We start from the raw sequence: 23633 nt of genomic DNA on the forward strand, positions 1-23633 counted from the left end.
GAATAGAGAGGAAGGGAATAGGGAGGGAGGAGGTGAGGGAGAGACGTTTTATGACCTCAGGTAAATGTAACTATTATATCACATTCAGTACCTATTTGTTTGCTTCCACATATGTCCGTGGATTTACTGTATATGCAAGATAGTGTCCCAGTAGAATCTCAGGTCTGCATAAAATGCAGATTTGTTTGTTTTATAGTAGCCATACTCTTCACAAGATAGCATCTCATCTGTCTTTTTTAACCAATTCTCTAAAGACGGGGTGAAGGAGGATTTCCAATGCAAGGCAATGAGGGCTTTTGCACAATTTAGACCTATACGTATTAGTGTCCTTCTGATTTTACATTGTAATGGAGGAGTCTCATTCAAGAGGACTAATTGCGGATTTAGAGAAAAATCTGCCTCAGCTAGCTTTTTCAAAGTGGACTTGATGCTACGCCAGAAGGGGCCCAGTTTTGGGCAAGACCACCACATATGTAACATGGTGCCCTGCCTGTTACACCCTCTCCAACAGAAAGATGAAGAGGCAGGATAGATATTTCTTAGTCTGATTGGTGTTAGGTACCAGCGCAGGAGGACCTTATAGTTAAGCTCTATAATTCTGGGGGAAGTGGAGGAGGTGCGTGTATTTTGAAATATTTGTAACCATTGTTTAGGTTCCAGGGTCGTGTTCAACTCCTGGTGCCATCTGTGAAATAAATGTGATAACAAAAATCATAAAAGGAAAACCAAATAAAGTTCTGAATAAAGGATATGTCTGTGTCCTCTGGATGAGTTTTTCAGCTTGTTAGCATTCCTCAGTGAGATCCCATAAAAAAGGAAACAGAAAATTGCAACATAGTGTGAATCTGTAATGGCACTTTGAGGAAGTAGTTGTTTTGTAACAAATGACTACTCACATTTGTTGGAGCTTTCCACTAAGCTCAAGGATATGCGCACTCCCACTTTATACTGATGGGAAAACAGTACACTAGGCAAAACTTGGATACAAATTTATTTTAAAATATATAAAAGCGTCACATAAGCCTTGATAACACCACAATGTAAGGGTACAAAAGCAGATATGCTGTAATAAATGCTTCAAATCGCCAAACTTGCAAAGAGGTAAATGGATCAGCAGGAGTGTGACCGCCGAAACCAAAACCTCTTTAGTAGCAAGACAGTAGCGCTAAGCCCCCAGGTGTCCTGGCTAGTGTAGAGACGTGATAAAACTCAATACAGAACAGTTCAGGTCCGACGTACGTTTCGCAGGTATGCTTTGTCAAGGAATCTAACGACTAACGACGAATGAAGGTTCCTTTAAGTGACGTCATCCAAGATGGCGTCCCTTAGATTCTGATTTGCTGATAGAATTCTATCAGCCAATCGGAATTAAGGTTGAAAAATCCTATTGACTGATGTAATCAGCCAATAGGATTGAACTTCAATCCTATTGGCTGATCCAATCAGCCAATAGGATTGAGCTTGCATTCTATTGGCTGATTGGAACAGCCAATAAGTGTAATTTATTTTGATAGGGCTATTAGATTAGGTGTAATTAGTTTAAATATCTTGTAATTTGTTTTTTATTTTGTGTAATTTAGTGGGGTTTTTTTTTGTAATTTAGGTATTTGTATTTAATTTAGTTAATTGTATTTAATTTAGGTAATGTATTTAATTGTAGTGTAAGGTTAGGTGTTAGTGTAAGACAGGTTAGGTTTTATTTTACAGGTACTTTTGTATTTATTTTAGCTTGGTAGTTAGTAAATAGTTAATAACTATTTAGTAACTATTCTACCTAGTTAAAATAAATACAAACTTGCCTGTAAAATAAAAATAAACCCTAAGCTAGATACAATGTAACTATTAGTTATATTGTAGCTAGCTTAGGGTTTATTTTACAGGTAAGTATTTAGTTTTAAATAAGAATTATTTAGGTAATAATATTAGGTTTTTTAGATTTATTTTAATTATATTTAAGTTAGGGGGTGTTAGGGTTAGATTTAGATTTAGGGGTTAATAACTTTAGTATAGTGGCAGCGATCCTAGGGGTTAATAATATTTAACTAGTGTTTGCGATGCGGGAGTGCGGCAGTTTAGGGGTTAATATGTTTATTATAGTGGCGGCGATGTCCGGAGCGGTAGATTAGGGGTTAATAATTTTATTTTAGTGTTTGCGATGCGGGAGGGCCTCGGTTTAGGGGTTAATAAGTAGTTTATGGGTGTTAGTGTTCTTTTTAGTTATGAGTTTTATGCTATAGCTCTGTATTGTAAAACTCATAACTACTGACTTTAGAATGCGTTACGAATCTTGCGGGATAGGCTGTACCGTTCACTTTTTGGCCTAAAAAGAAAATCTTGTAATACCGGCGCAATGGAAGTCCCATTGAAAAAAGACTATACACAAATTGTGTAAGTTAATTTGCGGTACGGCCAAAAAAGTGTGCGGGACAGCTGTACCTACAAGACTCGTAATAGCAGCGGTAGTAAAAAAGCAGCGTTATGAGGCTTAATGCTGCTTTTTTACTCATAATGCAAAACTAATAATAAGCCAATAGTAAACTGTAATGATGAGCACTCATCAACAAGGAAATAAATGAAATTATAATAAACACATCCTACCAGCAGGACATAAATTGGCATCTTAGTAAACAGACTCTGCCTGCATCAAAACAAACATAAATCATAGAGTATATTTTACTTGTAGAAAATAAATATGATTTATAAAAATCAAACCATAATAAGAGAAATCATAACAAAAGATTTTACCTACAGGTAAAACAATATAAAACTTAATAAACACATAGGGGCGAATTATCAAGCTGGTTCTTAGCAGGACTTGAAATTAGGTAAATACAACCTCAAATGATTTATTTAACAAAAATAAATCCAAAATGGAGAAGCCATGTGTGAAAAAAGTACACCCTTGCTGCTTCTTTAGAAATTAAAGGGACACTAAACCCAATTTTTTTCTTTAATGATTCAGATAGAGCATGCAATCTTTCTCTGTGTGTTGTATTAATTTGTTTTGTAATTTTCCCTATGGGCCTTGTCTGGGGACAGCACAGCTTTCTGTGAGTGCCATTGAGTACCCAGGGCTGAGCATGTTGCAGGGTCCCTTGTTCCCAGTTTGTTTGGTTGAGAGTGTGCATTGTTTGGCTGGTTTATTGACCCAGGTTTTGGAAGCGACCTTAATGGGGTACCTGGGCTTGTCCTATTTGGCCAGATGCGGTAACTAACCCTTCCATTTTTGTTTTTAATCTTAGCTGACAGCTTGTGAGTGCTGGACTTTCTGTGTGTGTTGTATTAATTTGTTTTGTAATTTTCCCTATGGACCTTGCACCCAGACCTGTCTGGGGTTAACTGCCTGTGACTCTGGGGAGAGCACAGCTTCCTGTGAGTGCCATTGAGCACCCAGGGCCGAGCATGTTTCAGGGTCATGCAATGTGTACCCAGCCCAGTCTGAGAGTGCAGTCCCCTTCTGTTTTTTATATAAGTCTAGGGTGATTACATAAGCCTGTGCACCCTTCACTTGTTCCCAGTTTGTTTGGTTGAGAGCGTGCATTGTTTGGCTGGTTTAGGGACCCAGGTTTTGGAAGTAACCTTGACGGGGTACCTGGGCTTGTCCCATTTGGCCAGATGCGTTAACTAACAATTCCATTTTTGCTTTTAATATTAGCTGACAGCTTGTGAGTGCTGGGCTTTCTCTGTGTGTTGTATTAATTTGTTTTGTAATTTTCCCTATGGACCTGTCTGGGGTTAACTGCCTGTTACTTTGGGGACAGCACAGCTTCCTGTGAGTGCCATTGAGCACCCAGGGCTGAGCATGTTGCAAGGTCATGGGATGTGTACCCAGTCCAGTCTGAGAGTGTAGTCCGCTTCCATGTTTTGTATATGTCTTGGGTGATTACATAAGCCTGTGCACCCTTCACTTGTTCCCAGTTTGTTTATATAAGTGTTAATATGTGTACATATGTAATAGATAGATAGATAGATAGATAGATAGATAGATAGATAGATAGATAGATAGATAGATAGATAGATGCACACGCATACACATTAAAATCCTTTCAAGTCAAATACCTTGTCATACACCAAATACCTTTTAACCCTTATAAAACATGTTTTATAGTATTTATATTATTATTTTTTTTATCAGAAAGTTTATATATAAGTCTAAAAGTACGAATGTTGTGTTTGTTGAAAATGTTTTTTTAACCCTTACTCTTTTTGCTAGGCATGGTAATCCTTTGAGCACAAATTTTGTTTGTGCTAGAGCACAACCACTTACTTTAAACTTGTAATATGTAGCTGCTGTTATCTGTTTGACAAGGTGAAATATGTAGCTGCTGTTATCTGTTTGACAAGGTGTAATATGTAGCTGCTGTTATCTGTTTGACAAGGTGTAATGTGTAGCTGCTGTTATCTGTTTGACAAGGTGTAATGTGCGCACTAGTTAACTTTAACACATCACCTGTAACCTAGCCCATACTAAGTCATGTACAGTATGTTTCTAGGCACATAAAATAGGGTCTTTTTTGTGTTAAAAAAAATCTGAAAGAATTTTTTTGTTTTGTTTTTGTCTTTTTTATGTATTGTATGTATCTGGTTTAATAAGCCCAAAAATATATTTTTAACTGATCATTCTCATTTTATTAAGCCCAAAGTATTTCTTTCTATATGTTGTCAACCTTTACCACATCAGATACCTTTTCATTAGTGATTTTAATAAGTCTGTTGTTGAATTAGCTAAAATAGCATATTTTCTAATGGAGAACTTCTGACATTTGTATTTTTATTTTTATCAACAGCCATTACCGAAAACAAAGCTAAATCAAGGTACGTTTTGATGAAAAAGCCAAAGGTTAATTTTCCCAATTTAAATGTACTATTAATTGTTATAATTGTTTCAAAAGAGTTTTTAATGAACAATTACAATTAAATGTTCATTAAACTTGAAATTGAAATGCACTCCACGCAATACATGCTCATGTGGCGTATAAACAGTTTATTATATTTTTGGTACTTTTCTGGATAAAAAAAAATCAGGGAATATTGAAGATTGGTGATAATAAAACCACAGTGATAGATCATTATATAGACCTGCCATTTCTGGTTCTTAAAACTTACATCTACCTGGCCCTTTTCTTTGTCTTAGGGGCACTCTCACTACATGATTATACACTAGCTAGCTGTTTTTCTAACAATTGATTAAGTGATTAAAAAAGAAACAAAACAAAACTAGGCAAAATAAAATGAAACAGATAAACTATAAAAAGGGACTTTAAACCAATATAAAATGTAAGATCTTACTTGTTTTGACACTGTATTTTATAGCATTTTGGCATAGTTGCAATAACTTCTGATGGGGTTCCCCATTGTCTCTTATTTGTAGATCCAATAATTTCTTAAGTTGTTCAGGGTCTTGCCATTCACAAACCTAAAAAGTAAATTGAAAGTAGATGATTTATCTCTGCAAACATACATTAAAATCAAGTATGCTAGGGAAGCTATTTGCATGAGAAAATGTATCAACAAACTTCTTATATCTTTTGTCAGAACCTTTTTTTTGCAAATGAAAGTGTATTCTTAATGCTTCTAGTCAAATTTGAAATGCAAATTCATAACAACCTTGTTTGAAAATACTAATTCAAGGATAAACTGCATAAAAAAACATTTCATGCTGTTTATCCATCTCCTGTGTTATCTAAGGTTTTTAACTTCAAATTTGAGCTGTCAGTCAAACTTCAAGGCAACTAGCTATTTCATGGATCTTATTCTTGATTTATATTGCATGTTGCTTTACTCTTCACATCCAACTGATGAGCTATATATATGAGAAATGTATCACAAAGCTACTGTAGATTGTAGCTCCTCACAGCTGTTTAAAGAAAATGTGTGATTTTCTAGACATATAGAAAGATACTGTACATGATATAATTATTAATTATACAATAATTAAAGGGTTTATCAACTCCCATGAGGTTTAGGTGATAATAAAAGACCTTTCTCACATTGCAAAGTCCTGCACTGTGAGGGAACTTCCCGATGCCTTGGTGTGATAAAGGCTACATTGTTCAGAAGTTCAGGAAGGATTGTGGTACTACTGAAAGGGACAGTATACACATATTTTCATTTAACTGCATGTAATCAATACTACTATAAAGAATAATATGCACAGATAATTATCTAAAAATCCAGTATAAAACTGTTTCAAAACTTAATTAAAAGCTCCCAATTTAGCACTATTGAAAAGGTTAGCTCAAACACCCACTGAAAGTTGTTCTATAGCAAAAAAAAAAGCAGTCACTCCCCCCCTTCAACTTCCTCTGCATATAAAAAGACTCACACTGGGGCGGAGCCTAGCCACGCAGGCCGATGGCAACAAACTGAAAGAGCTCCTGAGCCCTGTGGCACAAAATGTGTAGAAACAACAATATAGGACTATAAATTTTATTTCAAAATAACATCCGCATTACTTGAGATGGGTGAGGATCATGGTCAGTGACTTTCCACAGGATCAAACTAACAGAAGTGATCGTAATGTAACCGGGCTACCTGCAGCCTGGTAAGATCACCGCTGTATTACACTGCAAATGGACACCCCCTACCCGACTCAGATTTACCTATTAATCTAACCGGAGTCAGTAGAACACTTCAAGAGCAAGTGCTTACAGAAAAAAGAAGACGGCCGGGTTTGGCCTAGTGCCAGGACCGCACTGTGAGAACGAACTGTGTAGCCGCCGGGTGGTCTGCGACCAAGCAGAGGCACCACTGCACAAATAACACAGACTTTCCTCCCCTGTCTGTAGCGGAGTTGCCGGTTGGATTGATCGTCATCGGACTGCACCTAAGGCACGCATGGCCTACGGAAAACAGCAGGTACTATATAACGGAGCAGTCCGATACAGACAGAGTGTCAGAGGGCTGGATGGCCTATGGTAGATAGAGGACAGCGCGGACCACGCGCTTACTTCTAATTAATTGACCCGACCTTAGAAGTGACAGATCTCAAGGCAGCATAAATAAAGACCCCCGCATAGCAATACTCTTGGCTGCGATAGATCAGGCCAAGGTACAGACACTGTGCGGTGCAGGCGAGGCGGCCATTAGCCACGTGGAGTGTATTAATATTAATATTATCGCTACTCACTTGCTACAACACAGACTCTGCCAAAGGGAGATAATAATATCAATAAAAACAGAGAATTAAATAGAAAATAAAAATATATACAACACAAACAAAAACAAAAAGGAAAAAGGGGACAGTATATACTCATTTTGAAAGCAGATAAAACCCTTATTCCACAATAAGCAGCTTTCCCTACTGGGCTTTTTCTTTTCTTTTTTTTTCTATTTATCTCTACAGTGCAGTACCCAGCGTTACTGTTAGCATATCTGCATTATCATATACACAAAGCAAAGGACTTTATCTATTAACCCCCTCCTTAACATATATAAATCCAGGGGGAATTGAGTTGGTTACTCCTAAGCACTGCTGAAATTTGGGATGCCCAACAAGAAACAAAATAAGGGAGAGAAGGCAAAAACCAGCAGAACACTGGGTCATTACTTAAAACCAAAGAACACTCAGGAGCCCACAAACACAAAACATGCTACAACTGAGCAACAGACAGCAATGGCAGACACCAACACTACTGAAACTCTACCCCCAAACTATGTAACCAAGGAGGACCTTAGCCATCTATCTTCTAAGGATGACATAAAGGTAGTGATGCACGAAGTGCGCACTTTATACAAAGAGCTACACAAAGATATCTCCTCGCTAAAAGACAGGATAACAGAGGTTGAAGAGGATCAAACATCCACAAACATTAATATAACACAACTCACAAATAAAGTGACCTCACAAGACAGCATCATACAGTCCCTAACGACAAAATAGAGGACTTAGACAACCGCAGTCGCCGCAATAATTTGCGGGTGCGAGGAGTACCTGAATCAATCTCAGCAACAGCAATAGAGGGGTATCTACAAAGCTTATTTAGAACCATCAAAGGAACTCCTAACTCTACGGATATCATTATAGAAAGAGCGCACAGGGCTCTTCGGCCTAGGCCGCCTCCCAAGGCCCCATCACGAGATATCATCCTCCGACTGCTCAATTTCCAAGACAAGGAGGAAATACTCCGCAATGCCAGGGCAAAACAGCCGCTGCAGCATGCAGGTATGCCTATGCAAATTTTCAGTGACTTAAGCCCAGTAACTCTGCAAAAGCGCAGAGCGCTATCACATATCACTACTGTTCTCCAAACACACAAGATCCCATATAGATGGGGATTTCCAGTAGCAATCATAGCCTCCAAAGATAATAAAAATGTGATCTATCGCACAGAAGAAGATTTGCCAATGTTCTGCAGAGAGCTATCGATAGACATACAGCAACCTTCATTTTCCTCAAACAGCAACACGCTCCCGAGATCCGCACCGGAAGACCCGGATAGACCTATATAAGATTACATCCTGCCTCACTCGGAGGGTGCATGAGCCCATCTCATTGGGTACATAAGCACCCATAAAGACAATATCGAGACACTGTGACCCTGTTGCAGAGGGCAGGATGAGAAGATTTGGAAATCTCCTGTCCATAAGAACATTACCAATGACATAAAGCCCATCAGGTGATATCACTTAGAGCTTAGGCTCAATCTATGTCTTTTCTCTTGCCTTTACAGTATCTCTAGAAAAATATTATGTTAAGTTTATCAGTGTTTTCAGTTGAAAAATGTTATATAATTATAAGCTGCTCTGTTGGAGGTTACGAGTATACTGGAGCCTAGGCTAAGTTTGTCTTTAGAGAGGAGAAGTGGTAGCCCATGAGACTCACATACAAATGAACATTTGGACAATGGTAACATGGCTCTAACCCTCTTGTGAAATCAACAGAGATGGGACGAGAATTACCTATTTGATGGAACATGACATAAAAAAAAAAAAAAAAAAAAAGGGGAAAAAAAAATGCTTAGGTGAAGTCACAGAACTAGAAGAATAGCACGGTGCTCTCTAATAAATAGCACCCAGTTAAAGTTAATGTTAAAGTTAAAGTTGTTAATTATAACCCAATGTTTTTTGCACCCTCTGAGTTTTATAAACTGTATACATTGACAATTATTCAAGTGGAGACACTTGAACATAGAACTTCTTCTCAGCCCATGGGGTTGCGCCTTAGATCACTTACTGATAAGTCCTTATAATAAAACGGACATCAGAGGTGGTTTGGGGCGCGACTAGAGAAGGGATAACACCAATGACATACTATTAATATTATATGCAATTGTATGACAAATTACAGATATTGTTGGTGTAATGTAATATGCTATAGTCTTTGAGAATTGTACTTGCCCTGCCTTTGCCCCCCCCCCTCATTTACTCCTTTATAAGTTTTATACATACTAGCTACTGACCCTATAAGATTTAAAAGACGCGGAACTCTACAAGTGATTATTTCACTCTCCTATACACTACTCGTGGAGGGTGGAGCCTTCTCCAGCCTCCCAAACATTTCAAGGTCCATATGTTCTCTACACTAGTGCCATGGGGACACATCCCCATTGAACCACTTTGTTGATACTTTCTTTTCTTCTTCTCTCAGTATACCACTGAGATTCTCACTCAACTACCTCTAAGACCCACTATCCCCAACCCTCACTTCCCCTCAGAATAACACTTCAGATATTAGCTGTATACTAACCCTAATCTCACACCTAGTATCTTCCCACTTTTCCCTTGAGCGCTGCACGCATAACTTAATTGATACGCAGTCATGCCACAATACTCAACACCTGGCAAAACCGATCACACCCTTACAATCACTACAATAAATGTCAAAGGGCTAAACAGCCCAGGGAAACGATCCATAGCCACAAAAGAAATCAATAGAATCAACCACTCAATCATTTTCCTACAGGAAACACATTTCCAGAAGGGAAAGGAACCTAAATGGTTAAATCATAAATACCCTACTAGCTATTTCGCATCTAACACACATAAACGAAATGGAGTAGGCATACTGCTCCATAGGTCAGTCTCATTTCAACCGCTCATGATACTTAAAGACACAGAAGGACGTTACATTCTAGTAGTGGGCCTACTATTTGGGAGACCCATAACTCTGCTTAACATCTACGCCCCTAACACGGATCAGCACCGTTTTCTCAAAAAAATTACATGCCTATTACTGGATCACCACAAGGGTATGGTATTGATAGGCGGCGACTTTAATTTTTCAATTAATCCGCTACTCGATACTTCAAATCTCACTACCAGCGCTCCTAGAAACGTTTTAAAGACAATCAAAACCACTATTTCAGATCTTAATCTCCATGACATATGGCGCACCTTACACCCTACGACTAGGGACTATACATACTATTCACATGTACATAAAAAGTACTCACGAATAGACTACCTGTACACAGACTCAATAGGACTCTCCTCTATAATTAAAAGTGACATAGGCTCTATAACTTGGACAGATCACGCCCCAGTTTCATGCACATTGGTGTGGCCTGAGACTCCCCTAACTGATTTCATCTGGAAATTAGACGACCATCTACTACTAGACCCAACCATAAACGAAACTATAAGCAAAACTATTAATGAATTTTTTACTCACAATACCCATACAGACACATCCAACACAAATAATTGGGAAGCGCATAAGTGCGTAGTGAGAGGAGAACTAATTAAAATAAGAGCGAATAAACTGAGGGATAAAAGAGCACACTACGAAAGACTACACTCCACGATACACCACCTAGAACGTAAACACAAGATAGACCCTCTAAACCAGTCCCTCTTGTCATCCCTCAACCAAACTAGAAAAGAACTAGGAGAATTGATTACATCGGACTCACAGAGGCAGGCTTTGTATCTCCGTCAACACTACTATGACGAGGGTAACAAACCCGGTAAAATCCTGGCCAGGACTACTCAAAGGAAAAAATATAAATCATTTATCAATTCCCTTAAGACAGACGATTCTGTAGACATTAGAGATAGTAGAAGTATAGCTAACACATTCCGACACTATTATCAATCTTTGTATAACTTGAACAGAACCCCTGATGTCATTACTGACCAACATAACAACAATAAGCAAACATTAATCACCGACTACCTGAGGAATTTACCTCTCAACTCCTTATCCAAAGAGGAGTCTTCTGCCCTAGATGTGCCAATCACGGACACGGAAATTTTAAAGGCTATAGGAGAACTCCCATCTGGGAAGTGCCCTGGTCCCGATGGATTCACCCCAAAATATTACAAAACTTACAAATCCCTTCTGGTCCCACAACTCCTAACTATCTTTAATGAGTTGTCCACCACTGAGACGCTACCCCACCGAATGCTTGAGGCCCACATCTCTGTATTACCCAAACCGGGCAGACCACCCAACACTCCAAGCAATTTTCGCCCAATATCTTTACTGAATACAGATATAAAAATTTTAGCAAAGATCCTTGCCAATAGACTAAATAAAATTCTTCCCAAATTGATCTCCACTGATCAGGTGGGATTTGTTCCCGGCCGCGAAGCCAAAGACAACACCATTAGAATACAGCACATTATTAACTTTGCCAAACAACAATCAATGCCACTTTCACTCTTTTCAACGGATGCCGAAAAGGTCTTTGATAGGGTCGATTGGCTTTATCTCAGACAAGTAATGACAAAGTTGAACTTTGGAGAACCTTTCCTACACATGGTTTTCTCGTTATACTCCAATCCAAACGCTAGGGTGAGAGCTAATGGTGTCTTATCAGACACATTCGATATAACAAATGGAACCCGTCAGGGATGTCCATTATCCCCCCTACTGTTTGTCCTCTCATTTGAAGCCCTAGCCCAAAAAATACGAGTTAATGAAAAAATTACTGGCATACAGACAGGTAACGTGGATAATAAACTCATCATGTATGCAGATGATATATTGTTTACGTTGTCCAACATTGAGAACTCAATTCCAGAATTACTATTAGAACTTCAAAATTATGGCCTAGTCTCTAATTTCCACCTTAACCTTTCAAAATCGGAGCTACTTAATATTTCATCACCCCCACAAGCAGTTGACCACTTGGTCAAAAAATTTCAGATAACGATAGCCAAAACCAAGCTCAAATACTTGGGAATATACCTCACAGACAACCCAAAAAACTTATTTAAATACAACTACGAACACCTGAAAAGTGAAATAGTTAAAGACCTTAACTCCTGGAATAACAAACCTTTATCATGGCTAGGCAGGATAGGTATCATAAAAATGAACATCCTTCCCCATTTACTATACCTGTTCCAGGCTCTGCCTATCCCCACACCTCTAAGGTTTATTCCACAATTACAATCACTTATAGATAACTTTATAGGAAGAGGCAAAAGGAACAGAGTGCGGAGGCAGACTATGTGTCAACCTAGGGAAAGGGGCGGACTAGGCGTCCCTGACCTGGCTATCTATAAGAAAGCCATCGCCTTGCAACACATAATAGATTGGAGCCACAATTCTGGTCAGAAGGCCTGGGTGCAGATTGATAACTACATTTTGAACAGAGGCAATGTGGCGTCTCTGGCATGGATAAACCCCAAGAAAAGACCAGACACAATAGTACACTACCCAACTATCTCAGAAACCTTTAGGGAATGGGATAGGACCATAACCACGAACTTACGCATCACATCCATAGATTCGCCCATGCTACCTATTAGGGAAAACCCAGATTTACCTATTTGTAATATAAACACCTCCGGCAAACAGCAATATAGCCTAAGGGACGGCATATTACACTCTATTACAGAAGAGTGTAATATCATGACACTAGAAAAATTACAACTTTGTAACAAAACAATCTTTCCCACATGGCTCTCCCGGTCCCAACTTATTCATTTCATTCAAACACACAAACATAAAGACAAACTACAGCTCAAACTCACCCCCTATGAGAAACTATGCATACAACAAACATTGCCTAGACATTTGGTCTCCCTCATATACAAAATTCTGTTACTCCCAAACACACAAACCCTGCCAACATATGTGTGGGTGTGGCATGCTGAGACTGGTTCCACATTGGAACTAGGAGATTGGAATAGGTCATACAGATACGCAAAAAGGGCCTCCTCATCTGCCGTTATGCAGGAGGTTCATTTTAAATTCATTAGTAGATGGTATTTAACCCCTGCAAGGTTACACAAAACTGCCTCACATATATCGGATAGATGTTGGAGGGGATGTGGACAACAGGGCACGATGCACCACATCTGGTGGACGTGCCCGGTTCTTACAAATTACTGGAAAACAGTATTTAGCTCCATGTCCAAAATATTAAACATAGCTATCACTCCAGACTTTAGTGCTCTAATGTTCCTAAAATTACCCAAACTGCAAAATGATATCCAAACTTCACTAATCCTCATAATGATAAATAGCGCCAAAAAATTAATCCCCAAATACTGGAAATCCAAAACAACACCTTCACTACAGGACTGGCACAATCAAACTTCAGAATTGCTTAGTCTAGAACGTTTCCATTACCTAAAAACTGACAGGTTGACAAACCATCAAGAGATGATGGACCTGTGGCATAAGCTTAAACTTTAAACTTTAAACTCTAAACAGGGTGTGCATCGCAATGCTAGACACTGATGGGCTGTTATCAATAAATTTCTTGAGACCGTAAATAGCGCTCCCCCCTCTCCCCCCTCTCTTTCTGCCTTAGCCTCCCCCCCTCCCCCCTCTCCCTGTCATCTCCTATCAAAAAACACCTTAGATACCTATACGACCCCTACCCTAACTCTTTTTACTCTTCCCCTCTCTTTAACAACCAGTAGAGGGAGGACTAAACCGGATTAAAAATAGTAAAAACGCTTTGTGGTTTGATAAGGTTTTCACACACTCCTATGAATATCCTGCAAAATTTCATACTTTAACCTTCATGTTTAAAGATTGGAGTTAAGTAATGAATATATTAAAAGGCGTTATTCAATGTATAAGATGTATTGTAAAATTGATATCTTTTCAATGTGTATAGGTGGTCTTGTATGTCCTCCTTCTATGATTCTGTACTTTTTTTTTGATTACCAATAAAAACCGTTAAAATTTAAAAAAAAAAAAAAAAAAAAAGACTCACACTAACAGGAGCAATCTGGAGAAGGTGTACATCAGTATTCTCCTAAAACTTTGGGGCTCGGTTAGGAGTCTGAAAATCCACACAATATTATTTAAAAATAAGCAAAACTTAATTTAATATAATTAAAAAAAAAAAAAAAGCTGTAAAGGCTATATAAATGGATCATCTACAAAACATTTATGCAAAGAAAACTCTAGTGTATAATGTCCCTTGAAGGAGAATCCTCTGCTGCAGGAATCAATCAAGGGTCCCATCTCTTTTTCTGAATATTCCAAATGGAGAGACATAGATTTATGCTTTTATTGTTGTAAAGGTGGACACTACATTTGTCATTTTCCGGTGACGACTAAGAGAACTTCTAAAGAAGGTAATCAAGAGTCTACAGCTGTTTTCCTTAATACTTCATATTTTCCTGTGGCCTCTTACGTATCATTCCCTCTCTTGTTGCAATGGTCAACAAAGAAAATTGGAGTGGAGGCTATTATTGACTCTGGTTCCAGCACCTGCTTTATTAACCCTACTCTGGCTAAAAATATTAAGCTGCCTTTCCAAGCAAGGTCTACTACAGTTCAAGTGGCCCATTTATCAAGCTCCAGATGGAGCTTGAGGACCCTTGTTTCTGGCAAGCCTGCAGGCTCACCAGAAACACCAGTTATGAAGCAGCGGTCTAAAGACCGCTGCTCCATAACCCTGTCCACCTGCTCTGAGCAGGCGGACAGACATCGCCGAAAATCAACCCGATGTATACCTCCATGCTGGCGGCCGATTGGCTACAAATCTGCAGGTAGCAGCGTTGCACCAGCAGCTCACAAGAGGTCTGGCGGACCTGATCCACACTGTCTGATCAGGTCCGCCAGACCTTAGATAAAAATCCCCCCCAAGTTTTTGTTGCTGATGGTAATCTTATGGATGAGGGTCATGTTGTGGAAGAGACATTACCGGTATCTGTATGCCTGTGTACTGGTCATAATAAAACTTTGCAATTTGATCTTGTTGATTTGCCCCTGTTCTATTTAATTTTAAGACTACCTGTCAGGGTTTTTTCCCTGTTGTGTTTGCCATGTGCTGCTGGCAGCCATTTTACTCACCTCTCTTCCTGACTATGGTGCATTGTGGGGGATGCTGCTCAATTCCTGCACTTCCTTTTATGGCCAGACTGGTGTGCATCATCCATGTGAGACAGGATGCAGTCTCAGAATTGTGATGTCATCACTTATTATTTAAAGGGCCTCTGTTCAGTATGCTTTGCCTTTGCGTTGTCTCAGACCTGTGTGTGAGAGTTCCTATGTATTACCTGGCTGCCTGATGTCTTTCCTGGTTCCTGATCCCTGGCTTGTTCCTGACTCTGCTGTTTTCCTTGTTCCTGATTCCGGCTCATCTGACTATTCACTTCGGCTCCTGACTCGGCTCGTCTGACTACCAGCTCTGGTTTTGATTCCTGGCTTGTTATTTGACTTGTGGACTTTTTATTATTTTTTGCTATTAATAAAGGTGTGATTATTTTTGCACTTCTCGTCTCAGTCTGATTCCTGGCACCCTGACATTACTCAAAGGCCATGAATCCTGATGGTGCTAATAATCCACCTTTACCTGCCATCATTTCCAGGATGGATGTACAGGATCACTGCTTGGATCAATTTGCACTAGCCCTGCAAACCCTGCTGACTCTCACTGCAAATTTGGACCAAAGTGTCCCGCAAGTTATGGCTGCTCCTGTTTCCGCTGCTGCACCTATGCCTACCAGGAGGATGTCCGTTTCTGCACCTCTACCTCAGAGATATCGAGGCGATCCTATTCAGTGCAGAGGGTTTTTGAACCAGGTGGGCATTCACTTTGAGATGTTAACTCAGGCGTTTCCCTCTGACAGAGCTAAGGTGAGATTTCTCATCTTGTTACTCTCTGACACAGCTCTTGCCTGGGCTAATACCTTGTGAGAGACTAATAAACCTGTGATTTCAAATTACCCTGAATTTGTGGCCTCCTTTCGAAGGGTATTTGATGTTCCGGGTCGCTCCTCCTCTGCTGCTAAATGACTCATGTCCATTCAGCAAGGTACAAGATCTGTTGCTCAGTATGCTATTGAGTTCCGTACGCTTGCCACAGAGGTAGGTTGGAACAATGAAGCCCTTGTTGCCGCCTTCTTTCATGGGCTCTCTGATGCGATTAAAGACGAAGTTGCTGCCAGAGATTTACCAGAGGATCTCGAGGCATTGGTGTCTTTTTTGATCCTAATTGACATCAGACTCAGAGAGAGGCCCTCTTTCAAAGAGCGCTTGCGGAAGCCTCCTGTTCCGTTGTCTCCTACGTGTTGGTTCCCACCCATGCCTCCCTCTCCTCCCATGCCTCCTGGTCCCGAGTCACCAGGTACTGCTGAGCCGATGCAGCTGGGATTCACGCATCTCTCTGTGGCGGAGAGGGCCTTGAGGAGGAGGGAGGGGCTCTGCCTCTATAGTGGGTTACAGGGCCACCTTTTGAAGTCTTGTCCTACACGGCCGAGAAACGCTCACACCTAAGGTCCTGTTGGGGGCAGACCTTGGGTGGTTTATCCTCGTCCCCAGAACCACTTAAGAAGAAACCTTTGGTCAAGGTTGTCCTTTCCTGGGTGGACTCCTTCATAGTTGTTGACTCCGGTGCTGCGGGCTATTTCATTGACAGTGCTTTTGTATCAAAGCACTCCATTCCTGTTTTGCCTCGGTCCGTTCCGCTTGCTATTGAGGCCATTGATGGCAGGCCCCTTCAGCCCACACTCGTTACTCACGAAACTGCTCCATTGTCCATGGCTGTTGAGGCTCTCCCTTTTGAAACCCTCTAGTTCCAGGTGATTAACTCTCCACATTTTCCGGTTGTTCTGCATTATTCCTGGCTCCAAAAGCACAATCCCAGTCTCGACTGGCACAGGTCCAAAATTTTGTAGTGGTCCCCGCAATGTATTTCCACTTGTCTTCAGAATTCACTTAAAGTCTTGTGCACTTCTTCGGTTTCTCAATTGCCAGAGGAGTACCGAGAGTTTCTAGACGTGTTTGACAAGGTGCGTGCCGGTACGTTGCCTCCTCACCGGTCTTATGATTGTGCCATAGACCTGCAACCTGGAGCCATTCCTCCTCGGTGCCGGGTGTACCCTCTGTCTGTTGCAGAGAATTGTGCTATGGAGGAGTATGTTGCCGATGCTCTGTCGCGGGGGATCATCCGCAAATCCTGCTCTCCTGCAGGGGCTGGCTTCTTCTTTGTGAAGAAAAAGGGTGGCGAGTTAAGACCCTGTATCGATTACAGGGGTCTTAATCGTCTTACCATTAAGAATGCTTACCCTATTCCGCTCATTAAGGAACTCTTTGACCGCCTCAAGGGAGCTACGGTCATTACTAAACTTGATTTGAGAGGAGCGTACAATCTCGCTAGGATTAAGGAGGGCCACAAATGGAAAACAGCATTTAACACCAGGAGTGGGCATTATGAGTATCTTGTAATGCCCTTTGGCCTATGTAATGCTCCTGCTGATTTTCAGGAATTTATTAATGATGTCCTATGAGATATGTTGCAACAGTGTGTTGTGGTGTACTTAGACGACATCCTCATACACTCACCCACACTTGAGGCTCATTGTTCTGATGTTACACGGGTTCTTCAGAGACTACGTGAGAACGGCATGTTTTGTAAACTCAAGAAATGTGAGTTCCATCAGACTCAAGTAACCTTCCTAGGTTATGTTATCTCCGTTGCAGGGTTCTCCATGGATCCTGACAAGTTATCTGCAGTTCTGCAGTGGCCTCGCCCAGTTGGTCTTCGGTCTATTCAACGTTTTTTGGGGTTCGCCAATTACTATAGAAAGTTTATTAAAAACTTTTCTTCCTTGTTCAAACCTATCACAGACATGACCCGTAAAGAGAATGATCCACTCCATTGGTCACCTACTGCCATTAAGGCCTTAAGACTGCCTTTGCTGCCACTCCAGTTCTGGCTCATCCTAACCCTGTCCTGCCTTTCGTTCTTGAGGTCGATGCGTCTGAGACTGGAGTAGGTGCCCTCTTGTCTCAATGTCCTACTCCTGACGGTTCATTGCATCCGTGTGGTTTCTTCTCTAAGAAATTGTCTCCATCGGAGCGCAATTATGAAATTGGTAACAGGGAATTACTGGCCATAATTTTGGCACTTAAGGAATGGAGGCATCTTCTCGAGAGTACTAGTGTGCCAGTGCTAGTTCTTACTGACCACAAGAATTTAATCTATCTGAAGCAAAACGTGTGTTGCCCCGACAGGCTAGATGGGCGCTATTTTTGTCTCAGTTTAATTATGTGGTCTCCTACCTGCCTGGTAGAAAGAATGTTAGGGCTGATGCCCTCTCTCGACAATTTTTGCCTCTGTCCAAGGAGGAGTCTGTACCTACTCCTGTTATACCTCCTGACCATATTTTGGCTACCATACGTACTAATTTGACTTCTCCCTTGGGGGAGGAGATCCTGGCTGCACAAACCAATGCACCTCCTGAGAAACCTAGTAGTAAGTGTTTTTTTCCTGAGAATCTTCAAACTAAACTTTTGCACACTTACCACTATCCTTAAGTCACAGGTCACCCAGGCAAGAACCAAATGATTTGGTCTGTCACTCGACAATTCTGGTGGCCAGGTCTTTGTTCTGATGTTGCTGCGTATGTTGCCTCCTGCTCAGTTTGTGCACAGAATAAGACTCATCGTCGTCTTCCTGTGGGTCTTCTTCAACCTATTGCTAATGGTGAGCATCCTTGGACACATCTTTCCATGGACTTCATTGTCGAGCTCCCTGTTTCCAATGGCAATACTGTTATCCTTATGGTGGTTGACCGTTTTTCTAAAATGTCATATTGCATTCCCTTGATGAAGCTGCCTACCGCTCAGGAGCTTGCTTCAATTTTTGCCCGGGAGGACTTCTGTTTACATGGGTTACCCAAGGAGATAGTGTCAGACCGGGGTAGCCAGTTTGTCTCCAGATTTTGGGGTTCCTTTTGTGCTCAAATGGGGATCCAGCTTTCCTTCTCCTCTGCATATCACCCTCAATCCAATGGGGCTGCGGAACGGTCTAATCAAGCTCTGGAACAGTTCCTCCATTGCTATGTCTCAGATCAACACAATAATTGGTCTGAACTGTTACCTTGGGCAGAGTTTGCTCGTAATAGTGCTATTAATGCTTCCTCCAAGATATCCCATTCATGGCAAATTATGGGTTTCAACCATCCTTGTTGCCCGATTCATTCATGTCTCAGGGTATTCCGGCTTTGGAGGAGCATCTCTGGCAACTCCGTTCCACGTGGGTGCAGATTCAGGATTGCCTTCATCGTTCTATGCAGCGCCAAAAGTTCCAGGCTGATCGTAGGCATCTGCCTGCACCTTCCTCCTTCCTACCAGTTTGGCTGTCCTCCCGCAACTTGAACCTTCGTGTGCCTTCCAATAAATTGGCTCCCCGTTATGTTGGTCCTTTTCGAATACTCCGACGGGTTAATCCTGTGGCCTACACTCTTGACCTTCCTCCTGCTATGCGCATCTCCAATGTTTTTCATGTCTCCCTCTTGAAACCATTGGTTTGTAATTGGTTTACCACTTTGTTGCCTCGTCCCTGTCCTATCTTTGTTGACAACCATGAGGAGTATGAGGTCAGCAGCATTATTGACTCTCGTATGTCCAGGGGCCGTGTACAGTATTTGGTTCACTGGAGAGGCTACAGTCCGGAGGAGCGTTCTTGGGTTCCCTCCTCTGATGTTCATGCTTCCGCCCTCCTCCGTGCCTTCCATGCCCGTTTCCCCAATAAGCCTTTTGTCCTCCCGTGGGGGAGGGGTCGTTGAGGGGAGGGTACTGTCAGAGTTTTTTCCCTGTTGTGTTTGCCATGTGCTGCTGGCAGCCATTTTTCTCACCTCTCTTCTTGACTATGGTGCATTGTGGGGGATGCTGCTCAATTCCTGCACTTCCTTTTATGGCCAGACTGGTGTGCATCATCCATGTGAGACAGGATGCAGTCTCAGAATTGTGATGTCATCACTTATTATTTAAAGGGCCTCTGTTCAGTATGCTTTGCCTTTGCATTGTCTCAGACCTGTTTGTGAGAGTTCCTGTGTATTACCTGGCTGCCTGACGTCTTTCCTGGTTCCTGATCCTTGGCTTGTTCCTGACTCTGCTGTTTTCCTTGTTCCTGATTCCGGCTTGTCTGACTATTCGCTTTGGCTCCTGACTCGGCACGTCTGACTACCAGCTCTGGTTTTGATTCCTGGCTTGTTATTTGTCTTGTGGACTTTTTATTATTTTTTGCTATTAATAAAGGTGTGATTATTTTTGCACTTCTCGTCTCAGTCTGATTCCTGGCACCCTGACACTACCCTACATAATCCATTATGCCAGATAAATCAGATTCTCCTATGATTATGTTTGTGGGTATTTGGTGTGGGTGGTCGACATTGAACTTGAAGTTTTGTTCTTCCAGGAAGTTGGGGCCACGTTTTTTTTTTGCATTTCCGAGATTGTTAATCCTGTGGCTGTGGAACTTGATCTTCTTGCAACATATAGCAATCAACTAGTTTTTCATGTGTCTCAGCTCCAGAGAGGTTGTGATAATGAACTTCTTCAACGTGTTTCTTCTCCTCCTCCTGTCTCTGTGGATGATGTGGATGACTTTGAGACTGATGAGATTCTGGACTTCTACAACCATCATAGCCTTTTGCAATATTTAATTAAAGGATTAGTCTACTTGAAAATGTAGATGTTTAAAAAGATAGATAATAATCCCTTTATTACCCATCCCCCAGTTTTGCATAACTAACGCTGTTATATTAATACACTTTTTACCTCTGTGAAAAGCGTGTGTCTAAGCTTCTGCAGACTTCCGCCTTATCTCAGTGCTTATGACAGACTTGCATTTTAGCCTATCAGTGCTGCCTCATAAATAACTCCACAGGAGTGAGCACAATGTTATTTATATGAAACACAAGAACGATGCATTGAGATAATGCACTGAGATAAGAGTAGACCTTCAACGGCTACCTGAGATGATAAAAGTAAGCTGGAAAGTTGTATAAAATTGCATACCCTGTCGGAATCATGAAAGTTTAATTTTGACTTGACTGTCCCTCTTAGTAAAATGGATACAGTCAGGAGGAGAATTTATGGGAACCAGTGACCAACAGTGTTCCCTCTAAGTGGTCCAGCAGGGAAACAGTTAATTAGGGAACCACACTCTGCAGTTAGCAAACACTACAAAATATAGCTGTTTAACTTCTGTGCCATTCACAAAATGGGGTCTTAGAGGGAACACTGGTGACCAATATTCATGTTTCAAAACTTGTTAGACGATTTCATATGTCACATTCTTCTTGTCCTGGTCCTGTTTGCTCCCTGAGGTTGCTCTTGATGAGGGGGTATATGTAAAGTCCCACAGCATGGTTGACAGAGGGGTCTGAGTTCCATTTTCTTATTTTCTGTGAACTTGACATCTGGCCTTGTCTTTGACACCAAGACTAAATGTGATGTGTTAAAAGGCTCATTCAGCTCCTATTCAATGCTTGATTATTGTTCCATGAAGAACAAAATGTTCTTATTACTGACCTGTTACTTGGCCCATGACATTGGCAAAGTTTCTGGATTATGCTAGTTGTTTATCCCCTTCACTACTGGGAATTTAAGGGAAAGACTTGCCAAAACAATTTTTACCTTTTTTTGCCACTACACACGATCATATACAAAAAACATGTTAACTTTCTTGCAAACTTTGGGTTTCTCACTGGAATTATTTACACACTACTGCAGTCATAAGAAAAATGGTTGTAAAAGCATCTCTTTGGTCCCCTTTGTTTAGAAACAGCAGACATGCATAGCTTTGAATTTTTTTGGCAATTAGAAGGTTGCTAATTTCAGCTGTTCACCACACTTATGAAATGTGTGGCATTGAAGCAGAAAATCAGTTAGCTTGTAAGATTATTTTTTTGCTTGTAGTCTAAAGATTACCCTTCCACCTGATACCTCCTTGGTCCCTAACAAATCCCTCTTAAAAACAGCTCTCTCCCCCCACCTCTGTACTAATCACCACTATTATTCTAATCTTCCAGTATGAAAATTAAGGATTTTAGTATTTTTTAAATTTTTATTTTTTGAATGAAGTGTAGGGAACCCTCCAAAACACCCACCTTCCTGATCCTTCCCAAACAGCTCTGCCTGCCAGTAACAAATAACGTTAATTTTTAATTTTATATTTCTTATTTTTTTCCATAGTGTACTGGCTCCCCCTCCCCTAACACTCCAAGATCACTTTTATTTTCACAGTATAGGGCACCCATTTATCTATTCTTATTCTGTAGCATAGGGCCCAATCCCATCCTCTCCCCTGACATCCAAAGTTTTTGTAGTGTAGAAAATCCCACCCCTCCCTCTGTCCTTCTCGCTGGACCAATCCACCCACCTCCCTTCTTCTCTCCTACCACTCCCACTTGGCGCCAAATATGTGTCACTCTTTCTAACGATCAGTGATCTGCCTTCATATAGTAAGGGAGCATGATCAGTACTCCCAAGGGTAGATACTTTTTGCCACCAGCTGAATTCTCTGCTGTCTAAGCTGACAGCGGGGATCACAACATGCACCACAGTCACCTTGAGAGGTGTTTAAATGGAAAGGGCTCTAATGTATACATATATATGTCTAAACATATGTGTATGTGTGTGTGTATATATATAGATATAGATATATATACACACACACACACATATATATATATATATATATATATATATATATATATATATATATATGTGTGTGTTTGCTTGTGTTTATATGTGTAAATAATATGAATATACATACATATAAACACATATACACATATGGTGCCCTCCACTAATATTGGCACTCTTGGTAAATATGATCTTTTGTTCAAAAAATACACAAAAATACTCTGTATTTACTCTTGTGATTAGCTGTTCTGCTTTCACAAATGTGTTAACATAGGCCTAGATTTGGAGTTTGGCGGTAAAAGGGCTGTTAACGCTCCGCGGGCTTTTTTCTGGCCGCACCATAAATTTAACTCTGGTATCGAGAGTTCAAACAAATGCTGCGTTAGGCTCCAAAAAAGGAGCGTAGAGCATTTGTACCGCAAATGCAACTCTCGATACCAGAGTTGCTTACGGACGCGGCCGGCCTCAAAAACGTGCTCGTGCACGATTCTCCCATAGGAAACAATGGGGCTGTTTGAGCTGAAAAAAAACCTAACACCTGCAAAAAAGCAGCGTTCAGCTCCTAACGCAGCCCCATTGTTTCCTATGGGGAAACACTTCCTACGTCTGCACCTAACACTCTAACATGTACCCCGAGTCTAAACACCCCTAACCTTACACTTATTAACCCCTAATCTGCCGCCCCCGCTATCGCTGACCCCTGCATTTTTTTTTTAAACCCTAATCTGCCGCTCCGTAAACCGCCGCAACCTACGTTATCCCTATGTACCCCTAATCTGCTGCCCCTAACACCGCCGACCCCTATGTTATATTTATTAACCCCTAATCTGCCCCCCAC

The 23633-nt window shown here is 40.9% G+C and overlaps 1 protein-coding gene across 1 annotated transcript in view; it reads right to left on the minus strand.

Annotated features, from left to right (window-relative positions):
• The window catches only part of GADL1 (glutamate decarboxylase like 1), a 579827-nt gene that overhangs the window by 432191 nt on the left and 124003 nt on the right, over positions 1-23633 (minus strand). Inside the window, exon 3 of the mRNA XM_053714251.1 lies at positions 5290-5416. Within this exon, the coding sequence (XP_053570226.1) occupies positions 5290-5416 (127 nt within the window). The remainder of the gene's footprint in view (positions 1-5289; positions 5417-23633) is intronic.

This window comes from Bombina bombina, chromosome 5, assembly GCF_027579735.1.
Source record: "Bombina bombina isolate aBomBom1 chromosome 5, aBomBom1.pri, whole genome shotgun sequence".
Classification (NCBI taxonomy): domain Eukaryota; kingdom Metazoa; phylum Chordata; class Amphibia; order Anura; family Bombinatoridae; genus Bombina; species Bombina bombina.